Consider the following 18,734-nt stretch of genomic DNA (forward strand, 5'->3'; position numbering starts at 1 on the left):
TGGGGAGAGGTCTCAATCAGTAAAATGCTCGTGGCTTAAGCATGAGGATCTGAATTCAGATCCCTAGCATCCACCTAAGGAACACAAAAAGCCAGGTGCAGCAGCCTGCAATTCTAGCACCAAGAAAACAAAGACAAGAGGATCTCTGGGGCTTGCCAGCCAGCTAATCAGTACATTCAGAAACCCTGTCTCACAAACTAAAGTAAGACTGCAGTTGAGGAAGGCACTTGGCACTGACCTCTAGCTTCCAGACACACACACAGAAATGTGCATGTACACCCCTTCCCCAAAAAGCACTCACTACAACCCCAACCCTCCAACACAAATCATGAGAAAGCAGAGAGATACACACCCTATCCTTTCCTACCTCCCCGCCCCTTTTGAAGTAGTTGGTCGCTAACACCTGTATTCAGGTACCTCTTCTGCTTTAGCTTCCCTGTTAGTTAGGGTCACAGGAAAGTGCCACCATACCCAGCTCATTCTCAGATCTTTGACTGACATCTCTCTTTGTCACAATAGTTGACAAACTAAACGCCTACAAGTTGTCATAACTCCCCCAGAACCATGTGATTTATTTACTCACGCTATACCGTTTCCACCATTATGCCTTTAATATCTCACAGCAGCCCCTGACGGGGTAGAATCAGCCCTATTTAATAAGTGAGTAAATGGAAACAGAATCCATCTTCTCAAGGTTCTGGAACTTAGCCATGAGAACAAAATGACTGAGGGTCAATTTGATTTGAAGCCTTAACCAGTATCCCACAGAGGAAGAAAGAAACCTCTTCTTGTGGTCAGCCAAGTACATTGTGTTTCGGATGAAAGGCAGATTCTCATTGGACCCAAGTAACATCTCAGCACTTTCCTCTTCAAGTTCCACAGGGCCCGTGTTAGCCCATTCTTTCTTTTATCCTTCCAAACTCCCTGAAAGATTAGTCTCATAGGTCTCATGTGGAGAAAAGGAACCTGGGGTTGAGAGATATTGTCTCTCTGGTGAAACATCACATAGCTAGGTAGACCAGTTATCCTAGCCTTTGGGAGGCTTTGTGAGTCTGAGGCCAGCCTGGGTTATATACAGTGAGTTCCGGGAGAACCTGGGCTATATCATGAGACCCTGTCTCAAAACAAACAAGCAGAAAACACCACACATCAGTTTCTAGTTTGTTAAGTTTGAAGTATGGTTGAGTCTAATTTCAAGTAAACTTCCTGGTGATGCTGAGCTATCGATGAACCACACATGGAGTAGCAAATTATAGACATCTCTGTCTGTGCCAGATATGAATGCAAGGAAGCCACAAGGTGCTTACCAAAGCATCTCCTAATTCATCTCCATCCAGTGAGAAAGGAAGAAAATGCAAAACTGAATACAAGGATGAGAGCTAAAGAAATAGCAAAGTTGTGGGCTGGCTACCCCATAGCGAAGAGCATATTCCAATGGGTAAGGATCTACGTCCTGCCCAGGACTTTCACGGCTTAGTTGTCAGAGAGGAGGGCCTTGGGCAGTGATGTCCATGACACCTCTGTGAAGCCACTTGCCCATCCTCTGAAATACCTTGCCCCTGAAAGTCATGCTGATTACGTGGCTACCTCAGAGAAACTGCTGAGATGACTGTTTGAGGCCTCCTCACAGGGTGGCCAAGTATGGGAAGGCTCAGGATGACACAGACCATTGTGTCCCTCCTTGTACCATCCGACATTTCCAGTGGACCACTGGCAACTGATGACCCTGTTCAGGATGAGAGTGATGGAAATATCCAGGTTGGATGTCTGTCCCCTTTGTTCCAGTGTGCTACCAAGCAATAAATTTGGAGTTGGATGTAGACCCCAGGAAAATGCACCATTGACCATGGGGCTGAGACAAAGGTCACTCTCAGGGATGCATGGGCACACACATGCATCTGCTACTCTCAGTTTTTGCTGAGAGCATCCTATCTAGGATCGCTCTCTACAGACAGTCACCAGGGTCTAGAGAGGGGAGAAGAGACATCAAAGTCCATCCTGAAGGATCTTTGGTTCTTGTTCCACAACAGTTTCTGCATGAAGATCCATGAGTCTCCAGAAATTCCAAAAAAAAAACAGGCGCCAGCAAGCAAGCATTTCAGAGAACTTATATAACCTTGACTTTAGTCCTAAAGAGAGGGCCCATGAGATCACCCCGGCCTGGCTTACAATTTTACAATTCCACAGTCGCTTCCCTGCCTTTGTCACACATTCAGATTCCTGTTTTCATTTTTCAAGTTTTGGTGTTGGGGATAGAATTCAGGGCCTTATATATGCGCTAAGCACACACAATACCCCCAAACCCACACTTCAGTTTAGGCAACTAGTTAAAAAAAACCCAAGCAAACTAAACTCAGACGGTCTTGGCTGCCTAAGAGAGAGCGTGGCCAGACAGCACTGTTAGCTGCAGCTCCTCTTCCAGCCCGTGTTGTCCTCTGTCTGGAGGTATCAAGGTGGGCCCGCTCCTTCAGTCTGCGTGGTGGCTGCTGACTTTGTGGTTGATGACTAGGGTGTGTCTGGAACAGAGGGGGTTGATACTTGCAGACGTGTCAGGGTTTGGGGGTTTGTGGTCTCTGGTCTCAGGTTGGCACTGTTGGTGATGGTGATACTACGATTGGTCCCGGTACGAAAGAGGATTTGCCACGATTAGGATGTCAACACTGCTCGTGTTAGCTAAGACACTGAAGTGCGACGATTTCTGTTCATTGGATGATGAGAGAATGCCATTCGGGTGTTGATCATAAATTTTTTTTATGTTGCCATCCCCCTGGGCGATTCTATCTTTCATCCTGGTGCTATAGCACAGGAAAGTTCAGCTATGCCACTTTGTAACGAGGCCAGGGCCTCCGTTACACCATGGTCTTTGTGAATCTTTCTATCAGCTGCAGTGGGAATAGTGCCCTGCAACCTTTGCCCATTCCACTCTGCCTTCAAAATATGCTCCAAATCTCGTAGCTTGGAACTCTGTATCTGGATCCCGGCTCTTTATGACCGTCTTTGCCGACTATGCATCCTGGTCAAAATGATGATACTGGGATCTCCCATCCCTTTCTTTGCCTCAGCATCTCTGTGCCCTCCGAGTAGATGCCACGCCAGCCCTGTCTATACATACCACACCCCTCAAGACCATGAACACTAACCTCTTCCCGGAAGCCCTATCCTCCAGTAAGAGGTCTCTTCTGTCTGGAGTCCACAATATCAACGCTGTATTATGGTTACAGTTACAGTGTCCCTTTCTGAGTCTGTTAGCATTCACAGTAGCCAGGCGCCTCACTCACAAACACAGGATGCCGCTAACTGAGGAGAACCTCTGTTTACTCTGAGGGCCCTTAGCCTGGAGCCTGGAGAAGCTGAGAGGCACCAGGATGCTAGGAAGCAAGCAAGAACATTTTAGTGTTTTAACTAAGGAGCTCCATGAGACCACTAACAGTCTCGGGACTGGGGACAAGGGGTTTAGAGTCCAAAAACTTGGGGTGATCTCCTCAGGTCCTTTTCCATTCATAGGATGCCCACTGCCTGGAACCACTACTACCTCTCTATGTCTGGCCACCTCCGACCCTACAATCTCCTCTTGGGCCTTGCAAGTCATCAGTCCAAATATGCGCGAAGGTAGACATCTCTTGTTCTCCCCAGGTGTGTCCCCAGTCACGGTGACCATTGCTTGGACTTGCCCTGGCCCTGGCATCAGGCTGTTAGAAGAAGGAAGGGTGGGAAGCTAAGGAAGAACAGGCTAGGAGAGCATCTCAAGGGTGGAGAGGAGTGAACAGCTTCCCTGGCTGGCCATCCCAGGTGAGCTTGCCAGAGAGAAAGTGTTTTCAGACAGCAGGGGTGGGAACAGGGTTCCCGCCATCCAGCCTCAGAGGCTGTAGGGCATCCTGAAGGTTGGTCCACTGTATCTCCTTCATTTTCCAAATGCCATTGTCCTTATGTTCTCAGCCTATGATCCCATGTAGCGAGGAACCAGGTTGCTTGCTGGGCAAGTAGGTGACGTATTGACTTTGAAACAAGTCTGCTGGCGGGGGCTAGAACTTTTCAGTCAAGGCTTCTCTGATTATCTTCGCTAAGTGCTCCAATGTAGCGTAAGGCCACAGGTGGGGCCAAGAGCAAGACCCAACTGGAGGCTTCCCCCTATGCTCTGTCACCAAGACTCTGTTAGGTCCTCCCATCTCCCTGTCACAAGCCCCCACCTCCATCTCCAGGGTTTTCCTGTAACTTGTCCCATTGTCTAGGTGTGCCCATGGGAGAACCTCTCAGACCACCCAGACAATGCTGAACAGGAGTCAGGATGGCCTAGGGGAAGGAATTTTGGCATATTTCCTGATGGTGAGGCGCCACCTGTCAGTCATAGCTGAGTGTGGAAGAAACAGCCACAGGCCTGGAATAGTCCCCATCCACATTCCCTAGGGACAACCCAGTGTGGATCCCTCACCTGCTGTAGCCAGCCCTGGACCTTACCTTCTGGCCACTATCCCTGACTCTTGGTTGCCCATACCTATTCTCTCTGACCTTGGCACTGTCCTTGAAGGCCCTCCCAAGATGGGGTACAGGGCACACACACAGGCACAGTATGATTGGGGCTTGGTTTGTTCATTTCAAATCTTCTTTATTTCAACACGAGCATGCTTATATGTACACGAGAAAGGTCTAGGAAGCCAGCACACAGGTACAGAGAAGAGGGTGCCCACCCAGGACCCTGATCTGCAGGCAACATGTTCCAGGTGAGTATAAGGCCAGGTGCTGAGGGGCGTGGGCAAATGACCAGCGGTCACTGTATTTCCATCGTTTGGCAGTGTTAGGCCAGCAAACCCTGCCATGTCCCCTCTGGACTACAGCTAAGGGTTTGCACAAGGTGTGTTCAGAGGCTCTGCTTGTGGGAGCTGGGGTGGTCACACTGGGCTGGGAATTGGAGAGGTAGGAAGGAGGCGCTGAGTGCATGGCACTGGGCCCCAGCTGTCAACTCTGGGACGGGCAGAGAGCAGAAGAGCTAGTGTTGGCTACCAGAGGTACCCCCTGCACAGTCTTTCAAAATCAAGCATCACCACAGGGTTCACATGCCAGATCTGTGTGGGAGAGGGGTGGGGGTCCAGCCTGCCATGGCTCAGGGGAATCCAGGCAGCCTTTTAGCTTTTAACATTAAGGATTTGGGCTGAGAGGCCATGGTGCCAGTTGCGCAATTTGGCAAAACGAGGGCTGTTACGTTCCGTTTCAAACCTTTCCCTGTGGCACAGAGACAGAGAGAGAGGGAGACAGAAACAGAGACAGAAACAGAAAGAGAAAGAGAGGGAGAAAGAGAGGGGTTAGGGGACATGTCCACTACTTCCCTGCCTGAAGCTGGGACAAAGGGAGAGACTGTACCGCCCTTGGGGTACCTACTCTCCAGAGGGCAGGTTAGGGTTGGATGGGGCAAGACTAGAGTTCTGGGGCAAAATGGAGAGACTGAAGTCCCTGCCTTGCTTGAGGAAAAGGTTCAGGTACAGAATAGGGGCCTGGTTAGAGGGCCAATGGGAGGGGAGGGCAAAGGGAGGCGGGCTCCCTGGCCCATGTGGCTAGAGCTGGGCAAAGCTGCTTTGGCTGTGGGCTCTTAGAACTAAACCAAACAAGCAGGCAGGCCCGGAATAGGCTCTGTCCTCCAGCTGGGCACCGAGGAGAAGGGACACATAACTCCCGTGATTAGACCGATGATGGGTAGACCTGCCACCTCCCTCCCTGAATTGCCTGGCATTCCTCACCTTCACCATCTCCAGAATGAAGCCTTCAAAGGATCCCCTGGGCTCCTGTAGGCCCAGAACCTGAGAACAGCCCAGGCCTACCCCCCCCCACCCCCACACACACTCACGCACACACTGCCAGGGAAACAAAGGAGAGGGACTTATACTTCCTATCAGTGGGGTCTCTGGGAAGCCCAACCCACAGTCACCCAGGCGAGGGTGCAGCGCAGGCACCCCAGGGCTAGAATGTAGAAAGGGAAGAGGGGGGAGCAGGTCAAGGCTAGCCAACGTTGCTGGGTCTTAACCCTCCTGGCAGAAGGGCCTGTAACACCTCCATAGCAGAGGTGCAGTGGAGGGGCCATATTGAACTGTAAACACAGTGCACTCAACCTGAACCAAGACACAGTTTTAAAAAAGTAGTGCTGGCATTGTCCAGAGGTAGTACTGTGAACAGTTACCTAAGTAAAAATCAAAATCAAAATCTAACTGCTATATCCCCATTGTGGGATACCACTTACCAGCAAAAAGGAACAAATGAACTATAGGCTGAATGAATAACCTTGATCCAAAATGCATGGGACAGAACCATTTTGGATGTTGAGTGGTTTTGGACTATTTACACATATATAAGGAGATATCTTGGGCACCTGACATAAAATTCATTCATATCGCATATACACTTTCCTACACACAACTCAAATGTAATTTTTTATGAGATCTGTGATTTGCTCCCAGCACTGTTCCAGCCCTGGAGACTGAACCCAGGGTCTGTCTCATTCAGGTAGGCAAGCCCTCTGCCAAGCTACACCCCAGCCTAGCTTCTGTGCCTACTGTTTCTGTTTTTCTTTTTGAGACAAGGTCTCGCTGTGTAACTGGTCTAGAACTCTCTATGTAGAGCAAGCTAGCCTCAAACTCACAGAGATCAGCCTGCCTCTGCTTCCCAAGGGCTGAGATTATACCAACCACCACCACACCTGACCTAGAATCTGTGTTTGGACATGAGGTCAAAGGTAAAATTGTCCATCATTTGATGTTCATGGCACTTAGAAAAGTTTTGGGTTTGGGGTGCTTTGGATTTTAGAATCAGAATGTGAGTGTGTGTGTATGTGCACTTGCATGCGTGTGTGTGTGTGTGTGTGCGTGCGTGCGTGCGTGTGTGCGTGTTTGTGTGTGTGTGTGTGTGTGTGTGTGTGTGAATTTGTACTGGTTCACTCAACAACTTAGGTAAAGTCCAAAGGAATTCTGCTAACCCAACCCTAAAATGGTCATGTACCGTTGTTCATCACTGGTCTGGTAAGGGGGTGTGTATGTGTGTTAATGTGTGGAGACATGGGGAACAGTCTTGGGTGTGGGTCAGTCTGTGTTTGGAGTTTAAGTGATATTATCATTAATTATCAGTGTGACATTGTGTTATGATGTAAGACTTTGCCAGTGGAAATGAAAGTGGGGAAGGCACAAGGACTCTCTCTCTCTTCTTCTTCTTCTTCTTTTTTGTTTGTTTTTATTTTTGTTTTCTGTTTTAGGCAGTGTTTCTCTGTGTTACAGCCCTGGCTATCCTGGTACTCGCTCTACCAGGCTGGCCTCAAACTCATAGAGATCCACCTGCCTCTGCCTCTGCCTCTCAAGCGCGGCGATTCAGGCCATGTGCCACCACATCTCTGCCATTTCTTACAACTGCGAGTCAATTGGAAACTGCCTCAAAATGAGAAGTCCAGTTTCAAAACTAACTGCCAGCATGCAGGAGTCAGAGAGACCGATGTTAGGCACAGCTGATCTTACAGTTACACAGAGTCACGATCACCAGGCCCTGGTCCTTGCATCCCCACATTGCCACATTCACAGAGGTCCACTTTCCATCCACGTGACCTGGCATGCACTCACTTTACTCCTTGAATCCAGCACACTGGAGTTCTATAACATTGTTGCACAAAGGTGGGGCTGCTAGGTGCTAACATGGTTGTAAAACACAGGTCTGATCCAACCTATGCGTCATACCAAGAGACTCAGAGAGGTTCACAGGAGTAGTCCCAAACCACACGGATGGTCAACAGCAAAACTACCGTCTGAGTGCTGAGCCTTTCCCCTGCCACATAGCTGCCTCTCTAGGGTCAGGGTGAGTGGGTGAAAGAATTACAAGCAAAGGCCGTGTGACAAGGCTCACCGGGCACTGCCAGCATTCACAGTTGTCTCATAGAGACAATGGAGGTGCAAAATGAGACCTGGCTGGTTGCCGGTTCAATTCCCAGTTTAAGCAAAGCCCACTGAGGCTTAACGACAGTTTGTCATCAGTGTTCAATGACAAAGTGAAGGACAATTCTAGAACCTCTATGAATCTAGTGAACCTACTCTGCTTGGTACTGTGGGGAGATTCCTGGCTAGCCAAAGAAAAGACGAGAAGAGGAACGCACAGAGGAGAGAGAAAGAGGGGAGAGCAAAAGACAGGAAGGAGGCCTCCCGGGTCTGCTTAGACTGTGGTGCTTGGACGCCCCAGTGTCTCTATCTGTGGCTTTCAGACTTGCCAGCGTGCCAGAATCCTAGGGGCCAATGTGGGAGGAGAAGCGAGCAGGGTGGTAGCTGTCATCAGCCCACAGGATGGATCAGCAGGCCTGAGGGCTCAGCCTTCAGCTCTGGAGTCAGGGTGTGGTTCTGACCGCGGGGAAGTGAGTCCCCTGAGCAGTCTGGAGGCAGCATATGAGGGGCAAACATGCTTTTTTCTGCTCATGTGGTCACTTGAGTGAGTGAGCCTGAGACACCAGGGTCTGCAGACTGAACTTGCACTTTACTCCTGAGCAGAGAGAAACAAGGACATGCACAGCCTCTGCCCCAGAGTTCCAGGCAGATGGGATTTGGAGACATAGAAGACTCTGCCCGTGAGGACAACCCTCAACAAATTAAAGTCAGGAAAAAAGAGACAGAAACAAGAGGCTTGCACCTTCTGGTTCTGGGGGAAGGTTGGCTGGAACCTCAGTCTTCCCTGAAGGGCCTGGAACCCTGGGAGGGATAGACTGGGCCTGAGGAAGGAAGTAGGCTAAAGTCTCTTTTTGGAACCTCTTGCCAAATTTTTGTCTGAGGAAACTCTCTGGTAGCGCCTGCTAATGTTTCAGGAGAACAGGGAGCAGGCTGGCTCTCCTCCTACTGGGACCCCTTTCCTTCTAAGCACTAATGGTTGACAACGAGACACAAGCTTGCAGGAGTTATAGGTATATTGGACAGAAGAGGATAGAGTGACCAGAAGAGGTGGCAAGGCCACGAAAGAAGACTGCTGTGTCTTGTAGAAGGGAGAAAAGGGTCTCCAGCTGACTTCCCGATGGAAAGAACTTGGGGAGTCGGCCGTTTACTGTGTCAGGGAGGTGACATAAAGACCCCTCTATCGAGTCTTGGGGAAAGTCCGCATTGCTCCCCGGGACATCTATGTGGGTGGCTTCAATGAAGAAGGTGGGGTAAGCACAGACATAGCAAGTAGGGACCGCAGAGCCCAGGTGGAATGGAGAGCCGAGAGCTCAGCCACACATAAAACAACCGGCTCTCCACCCCTGAGATGAACACAGCAGCGTCGTACTGGGTGTGTGATGCACAAAGGAGCTAAGAGGTTAAACACGTTTCTGGGACTACATGTCACCCGCGGCAGTGCTAGGAGGAGCCCACTCCCAGTCAAAGAGTGGGAGCAGCTTGGGCTGGCAGAAACACAAGTTCAACAATCAAATGCACATGGAGTCCCAGCTGGCCCCCAGAACCTTACACTTCTCGAGTTCTTGTGGCCACCGTGTGTGGTTAGCAAGTACAGAAAGCTTGGCTCGGGGTAGAACATGCCTTTGAGTCCCAGACCCTCCCGGAGAGGCCACAGGACTCGCTGGCCCCAGACAGACTGTCCAAGAAGAACATGCAGATGGCATACTCACTACCAGAAAGAGACAGATCACACAGGCCCCATGCCTCGCCATGGAAGGCCCTGACAGCTTCCAGTGGGTTTCAAAACAGCCATGCCCCACTCATGCCCAGGGCTACTGCTCCTAACAGGGCACAGGCAGTAGGCAAGTAATGGGGACCCCAAACTTGCCACTGATCAGGAGACCTTGCCCTGAGATGCCTAGCCCTATACAAGTCCTTCCTTGTGCCAAGGGCTTGTACTTCCCTGCAGCAGCTGTTACACTTGGAGCGATGTTTTGAATTGGTGCCTCAGTGTATGCGTGGGCTGGTGAATCTAGGGGTCAGGTATTCATGCCTAGCATGGCCCTCTGCGTGCCTGCTCACAGTGCCGAGCCTTCAGACTCACGAGGGGCAAGCCCACAGATGAGTGTGCAGGCGAGGCGTTGGCTCAATGCCCTCACAGTTCTCCGAAGCCCAGCAAAGGCCAAAGCAGCCCTGCCCCTGCCCAGGAAGGGAGCCAGGAGAGCCTAGATTCCTCACTCCTATGTCTACTTCACTGACCTGGGAAAGTCACCCAAGTCCGCATCCGCTGGAGCCCTTTAAGGGCCGAGCTTTTCAAATACATAAACATGAAAGGTTCTTTCCATGAGTCATGGGGCCTGGGGGCTACCCGGGGAGGGATGAGGTTAGTAGGCAAGGCCATGGAACCCAAGTCTAGGGACCTACCTTGATCTTCGCAGTGCTTCCTCGTCAGGGTCTTGCACTGTGGGAGATAGAAGTTGGTCAGGAGGACTCATGTGGAGCACAGGAAGAGAGTCCACTAGAGTTTTTGAGGACACTCTAGGAATCAGCCAGGCCCTGGACACTGCCTGTACCATCTTCTCAGTGGTAGCAGTGAGTGTGTGCATGCCAGGCCTCTGCCAGGGGGAGTTGAGAGGACACTCTGCAGTAGGGAGGGAGTGGTCCAAGAAGGCCTGCAGGTCCTCTTCTCTCAATCATGAGCCATCACCTTGCTGGAAACAGGATGACAAGCCTTCCGCTCATGTTAGGGGTTACAATGGAAGGCCCAGCCGGGGACCCAGAGGCTCTCTCCCAGCTGCCAGCTTTCTATCAATGTTGGTTAATCGTCAAGTGCAAGTGGCTGGACTCCTCAGCTTCTATCGGCTTTAAGACTGACCCAGGACCCCTCTGACTTACTCTCCCCACCCCCCACGCCACTTCAGCGATTCTACTCACTGTATTCTGTCCCTGTCATCTGGGCCAGGATGCGGAAGGAGCGAGACTGCAGGTTGGAGGACCGGCGGGCCCACTCATCAGCCTCATCCTCCGGCTTGCTTTGGTTTTTGATCACAGCCTGGTACACAGGAGAGGCGCTATCCACGGCCAAGTCTTTCACGGGGAGGCTCCTGTAGGGCAGAAGGGGTGTGGGTGGGGGCCAGGCTGGAACTCAGACCCCCCTCCACCACTTGGTTCTCCCACTGCATCCCTTCCCCCACATCTGTGCCCACTATTTTCACCCTCTAGTACCAGAAGAGCTGAGAAGCCTAGGGTTTCGGTGCTCAGGGGTTCAGAGGTCAGGGAAGGCCCAGCGGGACAGTGGCTCTTTTTGCCCATGAGGTTTCTATCCTTCCCATTGGCCCCATTCCAGTGCTAATCCTGGGCCTGAACAAGTTCCCACCCCACAGCCTGGGGTCCCTTTAGGGAAGGAGGAGGTAGTTCTCCTTGAAGTGATTTTGGCTTCCCTGAGCCAGTTCTGCCTGCGTGGGGCAGGGTGAGAACAGCCTGCCTGAGGGACCTGGAGGCTCAGGACCCATCCAATGGCCTCCTCACACCCACAGATCCAGCTAGGGAGCTGCCAATGCCTTGCTGCTGGAAGACGCCTGGGGCTTCTGGCTCGGCTGCCGGAGACAGCCTGGCTACGAAGTGTTACGAGAAATGAAGTGGGAAATTTTGCTCGGTACTGGCATGATTGGCACGGACAGTGGGGGTTGGGGCTGGGGATGGAGGATACTGCAGGCATGGCCTTTGCACCCAACCAAGCAGCATAGTCTTTTGAGGGGAACCTGGTGATATTCCCTTAAGTTCCCAGGGTCTGACATATATTTGGTAGGTGCCCCAAATGCTTAGCTGAATGAATTTTTCAACTCCAGATCAAAGCCAGCAGGGATCTCAGAGCTCAGGCATTGGAATTTCCACCTGATTGAAGTTTTATGGATTAGATTGTGACTCTGTCTTGCCCAGAAACCCTCTCAGATGTCAGAGGCCAGGCCTATGGTAGTAGCAGCGTGCCAGCTAGTCCTTTCCTCTATAAATACTGAAACTGAGGTCCAGAGAGGTCAGCTAATTAGTGCCAGGCTGTAGTAGATGGGTGGGGGGGGGCGCACCACTGAACGATGATGTAGTTGGCCCAGGCCCCAGTCCAGTGTCCTTTTTGTCCCCCTTTGTTATTGCTAGTCTTCACTTTCATTTATTTATTTGGAAGCAGAGTCTTGCTATGTAGCTGCCCTTGCCCTGTTCCCGTGAAGACTGAGATCATGTGTCACCACACCTGGTTTGCCCAGGGTCTTTTCCGTCAGGTGTTCTATGGTCAGGAAGCTCAAAGGCCTCATCTGCCTCCCAGGGACTACACAGCTTGGATGAGATGCTCCGACCACAGAAAACACAGACTGAGGCAGGCCCTAGCTCGCCCCCTCCTGCCTGGCTCCATCTGCCCAGTGGGGGCTGGCTAGCGGGGACAGGCTCCCCCAGTCCACAAGCCTTCGACTTTCTCTGCATGATGCTGCATAGAATTGGCCCAGTTTCCCAGGTCTAGTTCCTTGGGCTTGACTCAGGGTGAGTAAGGAGAACAGAGATAGAAAAGGGATCGGGGGCAGGTGGCCCTGCTCCTGCTTCCCTGAAGACTTTCTCTAGCTTAGAGAGCCAGGTACTGTTAAGTTGTGATTGAGGTTGGTTATGTGTCCCACAGGTTCCCCCGGGGTCTATCCAGGGAGAAGCTTACAGCTGCATGAGAAGCAGAGGAAAAGCCTGGGTTCTTGTTCTCTTGCAGAAAGCCGTTTCTCATATGGGATAGATTCTCAGGGTTCCTGAGGCCTTTGGGCACAACCAGATCTCTTTGGTTCTTGTGGACTCTAGGGACTGGCTTCCTAAAAGAGTAGCCTTTGACTTGGTCACCTTCTGGCACTGAATAGTAGCCCAGTGTGCATTCTGACCCCTCAAGTGTGTCTTGTCCTAGGGAAAGTAGGAAAGGCTGGAAAACCTCACCAAAGCATGGCAAGGAGAAGGCGGTAATGAAGCCTTAGGCTGGGGTGGGCGCACTATGAGTGCCACGATTAGACTTCCATAGCCACATTGACACGGGTGAACTCCAAAAGACAAGCATCTGCCTGCAGAGGTTGCAGAGGATGTCGGTGGCTGACAGGCGGGCTTGAGGGACAAGGTGGACAGAGCGCATGGCCTGACCACTGTCCTCAAACACACCCCACCAGACCCACACACCATCCTGCAACCAGACAGACGACAAGACGACATTGCGGGTCTACTTACGCCAGCGGCGACGCCCTGCCAAGCAGAAGGTAACCCAGCCGCGAGTGCGCGCGCGTCCATCATGGGATAGCAGAGGGGCAGCGCACGCAAGAGAGCAGGGTTAGGACCAGAAATAAGTTAGGGGAGTTGGGTGGGCGAAGGGAGAAGAGAGAGAGAGAAAAAGAAAACTGTCAGTGAGGAAAGAACCGTGGAGATTAACAGCAGAAATGGAACACATCATGGCCAGGAGGGTTCCTCACTGCGCCATAGCAGCGTTAGCGCAGCGCGCTCATGTTAAAAGGAACGGGAAAGGTGGATCCTTTCCAGGCACGCTCGCAAAAGGAGAGGCAGGAAAGGGAAGGAAACAGATGGGAGACAGTTAGATTCACCGTCTGAGCACCATAGTCTCCAAAACACAGGCACCCTGATAATAAAATCAAACAGTAGACGTTTTCCCACTGTGCAGAAAATACAGTGTGCTGAACAGTTGATCCATTATTTCCCATTTGACTGTTCTTTGGTGTCGGTGTACTTTTAAGGGCTTGCCAAGGACCATGTGACTAACAAATGTTAACAGGGCATCCCATAGGTTTTCGGGTTTAGTCAGGCAGACTTGTTTTACTGGTTACTCATGACCTAATGGTTGTTTTAAAAAATTGCATGGTCACTTTTTTTTTGAACCAACGATTTAAGTAAATCAGCATAGTCCAGATGTCTGCAAAGGGATGCCTGCAGTCCTGAACTCTGCAGGTTTCCGACTAGTGACAGCAAAATGGACAACCTCTGCCCCCTGGTGGTCGACAGGGAGTAGTCCAGGTCAGGTTCTCCAGAAACGGAGCTCAGGACTGTAGCTGGGTGCCTTATCCTCGGGCCTCTGTAAGTACACCATGGCCACAAGTATTTGTCCTTGTCCCGTAGGAAATGCCTGGGACATTTATGTGTCCCTCAAACAGTATCTGTTTCAGAAAAAAAGTTCCCATAGACTTTTTTCTCCTGAGTTTCTGGGAATCTCTGATCCAGGGATAATATGTTGCCTAAAGAGGGAAGCTCTGCACTATGACATTCCCCAGCAGAAAAAAGTAATGACCTGCCCCGCCCCCCGGTACCCCTGTGTGTCTGTGTGTGCATGTGCATGCATGTGTGTGTGTGTGTGTGTGTGTGTGTGTGTGTGTGTAAGAAAACAGATGAGAGAAACAGGTAAAAGCAAGAAATAATAGAGAGGAAGATAGAAAAAAGACAGAGATACAGAGGGGAGATGAGAGATACAGAGAAAGAGACAGGATGAGACAGAAATGGGGGTGAGGAGAAGACAAGAGAGAATGGCTCTTCTGTTAATACTTGAATAGTACCAGTTTCATCTGAGTTTCTACCATCTCTGTCCCTAGTCCACCCTCGAGTTACCCAACCAAGCTAATAGACCAATCCCAAGAACCACGGTCATTTTAAACCCTATTGCTCTGAAGCCAGGCTTCCTGGGGCAAAGAGGAGGAGAGACGTGCCCAGGATGAGGTTGACGGCCAATGGTATCTTGGATAGCTGCACCAAGGCCTCTCCCAATAACAAACCCACCAAGTGCTGGATTGATGCTCATCACTAGAATCAGACACTTTCCTCCACTTCCCCAGTTCGGCTTTAGTTATGAGAGGTGCGGGGAGGCCCCCATGCTCTGCTGAACCTGGAGTGGAAGCACTCCCAAAGTCTCTAATCAGCACCTCTCATAAAGCCTGGGAAACTCAGTCTGACAATCCCTTTGAGGAAGCACAACGTTCTACATTTTGCCATTTCTCCTACAGCCGAACATAGGGCAGACTCTGAAGAGAGAAAAGGCAACGCATTCTGAAGTCCCTGGTGAAGGCTGGTCCACCCTCTCCGGGGGTTTGAACCCGGGAGGCACTAGGTGAGAGAAGAAAGCTGGTCCTGCTAGTGTTTGGTAGCCTCCACAGTCATGTGATGTTGGAAGGCGCTTACCCACTGAAGTCACTGCCCTGGGCCTGGGCCTGCCCAGCGATGGCGTCCATGATGGCATCCTGCGAGTACATGCTGATTGGGGTGTTGTACTGCGCGTGGATGATGGTAGCCTTGCCGCCCAAACCCTTCACCTCAATGGGCTTGTGGGTGGACAGGGCCGAGTCCTTCAGGACGTTGGGGTTGAAGCGTTCCTGGTAGTCGGCGCTGAGGAGGGCAGGCAGGAGGGGGGGGGGTGAAAGAGGGAAGGGGAGGAGAGAGGGCAACAGGTGATGGTTACATGGGAAGTCAAGGCCAGGGTGCTGGTGGGAATGTGGAGAGAGATCTCCCAAAGCTGAGGTCTTGGCCCAAGCAAGTTCCCCAAGTTCCCCACTGTGGGCTGCCTGGGTGTGCCCGGGAGAATTTCTGGCACCACCCAAGATCACCTTGCAGGAGATCTTTCATGTCCACCTGAATGGGCTCTCCCACTCCCTTCAGGCTTCCCTGCAGCCCGACTCCCCCCAGGGTCAGCATTCTCATCACTCAGAGCAGGATGGAGAAGCAGACACAAGCGGGGTTAGGGGAGCGGGACTCGGGGAGAAGACAGAAGCTGGGCCATGTGACAGAAGAGGCAGCAGCCCAAGCAGAGTCTAGACTTTTCCAAAGGCGAAAAGTATTCACACTGGCAGTTCTGAGCAAAGTTCCTTCATGAAGGGGCTTATCCTGCCAGTCATTCCTCTGTGGCCTGGGACTCCATTCTTCCAGATCCTTCCATGCATGTGCTTCTTCCTTGGAGGATGATGGCTCGGGCTGCCCAGGCCCCCAAGTCCAGCATGCTGTAGCTTGCCAGTCTCTACCCATCCAGGTTCTTCCCTTCAACAGGTAGGTGCCATCCCCAAGCAGAGATAAAATCACACGGAGTCCTTCTCAGGAGTCCCACTGGGACAGAAAAGTCTTCAGAGCCACGCAGGCCAGGGACAGTGCAGCACTCCACACACCTGAGTTAACCTGCAAGCCTCAAGCTGCTGAAGTGTGAAACGGCTTCCCTCCATACTCCAGCAAACACCCGTGCAGGCTCATCCAGGGCACAATGCACCCCCACTCACACATGCACATAGGTATCCATGCCAACAGGCACACGCCATCCACACCCAACAGAAGGCAGCTGCATGCTGGAATGGCACACAGGGACATACACATGCTGTCCTTGGATACTAACTTGGCTGGAGAATTGGCTACCACCTGGAAGGAGAGAGAAAGCAAAGAAGATGGAACTGTCAGAGTGAGGCCTCGACCGGGGAAGTGTGAATGTAGGGACCATCTTCAGAATGGTCGTGAAGGAGGCCGGAGCAGTCTGCAAGGAGTAAGAAGCGAGGAAGGAGAGAGCACAGAGCCAGGAATCGGGGTCTCTAGAACCATCGGTTTGGGTGGGAGGTGCTAGGACTCCCTTTATGGTGAGCCAGCACTTCCTGACTTGCCAAGGGGAAGGAATTTCTTGTCTGACTCAAGACTATGTGCAGATCCATGCATCACATAGGTAGAGCCTGACTGTAGACCCTGGAGAGAAAGCTGAGACAGAGGCATGACTGCTGCGGTTACTTCAAGAAGGCTTGAGGCTCCCCAGTTCCTTCTGGCAAGGTGCCCCAAAATATGAAAAGCCACAGCTTAGCTCTGTTCATGGGGCAACGTGGGCATTCATGTCCCAAGGAGGGCTGTTGTATGTGCAGCAGGGTTACCCATGGCCCCTTGGCCCTAGTCTCTCTCCCAAGGACAGACAGGCATCCCTGGTCACTCCTCGTGGTGCAGGGAGTAGGAGGTTGATGCAGTCCCCAGTGACTACTCCAAAGGCCTTGTGGGCCAGCAGTGAGGCAGGAGGAGGCCCAGAAGGAGAACATGTCCAAGGCTTGTGCAGGAAAACCCCTAGCAGGGGCCACCTAGCATAGACAGCACAGAGGGACCCTGTCCTCACTCCGATAAGATAATGAGCCTTTCGGAATATGAGTTTCTTTGGGGAAGCATTATCTGTATGATGCTTTTTTAAATGTAGACTGCTTGTGGTAGCAGATCTTGGGGCCCTGTCTGACACTAAAGATGAGAGAGTGTGGAGGGGAGTAGCATTGTCCCCAAGCACATCTGTTTCCCTAGATCTGTCCACTACAAACTCTGGAAGAGGGAACCTTAACCCCAGTTAGCCTGACCCGGGTCACCCCACTACCAGGGTCCTGGGAAGCCAAGAACTTCCCACCTCAGAGAGTCCATGGTGTTATCTGCTTGGGCCCAGGTCCCTTACTGTCCCAGAGCTGATAAAATTCCTTCTGTCCTCCAAGGTTCCAAAATAGCCACAAGTGCATCTATATTAGGAAAAGGCCAGCTTGGCTTTGCCATGTCTTTGCCATGTTTGGCCAGTACTGACAACTGCAGGGTCAGCTCTGGTGATGACCAGCCAGCCCAGTGTCCCCTGCAGAGGGCAGCGTTGATCTGACTGGGTGGGGGTTGCTTCTGCCCTGTGCAGCAGCCAACTCCTTCTTTGGCACTAATGTCCCCTGCTAGGTTCTTGCTCCATACCAATGCTTAGATGCCTGAAGCACACACTGCTCAGAGAGGAGCCAGGACTCAGGTCCCAGGAGGAGGCACCAGGGATACAGAGCCTGCTGGGGGCCCTTGCTCTGTCTTTCAGGTGAGGAGAGGGGCCTGCAGGTTGCTCAGGCCTTTCTGTCCTTGTTCTCCACTGGCCCCCCTCCATGTCTCCCCAGAGATCCAGTTGCCAAGAATCACACCACAAACTGTTCAGAGGAGAATAAGGAAGGGGCTTCCTTTTGGAGCATGACAGAACAAAGGTCAATTCCTAACCTTGACTCTTCTCAGCACTACAACTCTGGGCAAGTTCCACTCTCTCCATCCTATTCATAAGAAGGAAGTGGGGGCACTGGAGAAGACGACTCCATGGGTAAGAGCAGCGGCTACTCTTCCAGAGGTCCCAAGTTTGATTTTCAGCACCCAAGTGGCAGCTGATAACCATCTGTAACTACAATGCTAGGTATCTGATACCTTCTTCTGGTGGTGCACAGACATACATACAGACAGACAAAAACCCTCACGCATAAAAATAAAATTTTAAAAAGTATAAAAGAGAAGGAAGTGAGAGTTTCCACCTTGCAGATGGATAAAGCCAAGTAATTGTACCCCGAGTATAAGCCTTCAGCACAGGACATATGTAGTAGATGGGCGTGGAGAACTGTCCATTTGTGGCTTTCAAGCAGTGAGACACTTAGCAAAGTGGGGGCCTCAGGGCGGCAGAGGTCCCAGCTCTTTCTGCCCACACTGTCAACACTGTAGCAGCCTTTACTTTGAAAGAAGTAGCAACGTCACTTCCTCCTCTGATCCACCTTCCCACTGAGGACACTGTTGGTTCCCGCTTCTCCAATTACCGAGTGATAATTTCTACATTTGCCAAGTAGGTTCTGGACAGCATCTGCATCAAAGGACTGGCACCTGGGAGTCCAGGGGGAAGGGACAGGGCTCCTGACCTCTTAGCTTTCCCGTTCCATCTCAAGTCAAGATGGAATCAGGCAGATCACTAGTTCTGTCTGTCTCTTACTGACTATGTGACCTGGGGTTAATTTCACACTTGATCTGACTTGCTAGATGAAGGAAATCAATGTCCACCTCTGAAGTTATTGACAAAGCCAGTTC

General features: G+C 51.5%; 1 protein-coding gene across 9 annotated transcripts in view; it reads right to left on the bottom strand.

The window, feature by feature from the left end:
* Window positions 1–18,734, bottom strand: part of Ldb3 (LIM domain binding 3) — a 57,065-nt gene that overhangs the window by 25,048 nt on the left and 13,283 nt on the right. For 2 of the 9 annotated variants that reach the window (XM_038349567.1, XM_038349565.1), the window contains exons 5-6: window positions 10,812–10,981; window positions 10,302–10,338 (exon numbers count right to left, since the gene is read on the bottom strand). In XM_038349567.1, coding sequence (XP_038205495.1) covers window positions 10,302–10,338; window positions 10,812–10,981 — 207 coding nt within the window. Of the gene's footprint in view, window positions 1–5,120; window positions 5,218–10,301; window positions 10,339–10,811; window positions 10,982–13,118; window positions 13,134–15,065; window positions 15,270–16,260; window positions 16,284–18,734 lie in introns of those variants that run through there. The other 7 variants (XM_038349574.1, XM_038349570.1, XM_038349573.1 and 4 more) reach the window with 7 other exon arrangements.

Source organism: Arvicola amphibius, chromosome 12, assembly GCF_903992535.2.
Source record: "Arvicola amphibius chromosome 12, mArvAmp1.2, whole genome shotgun sequence".
Lineage (NCBI taxonomy): Eukaryota > Metazoa > Chordata > Mammalia > Rodentia > Cricetidae > Arvicola > Arvicola amphibius.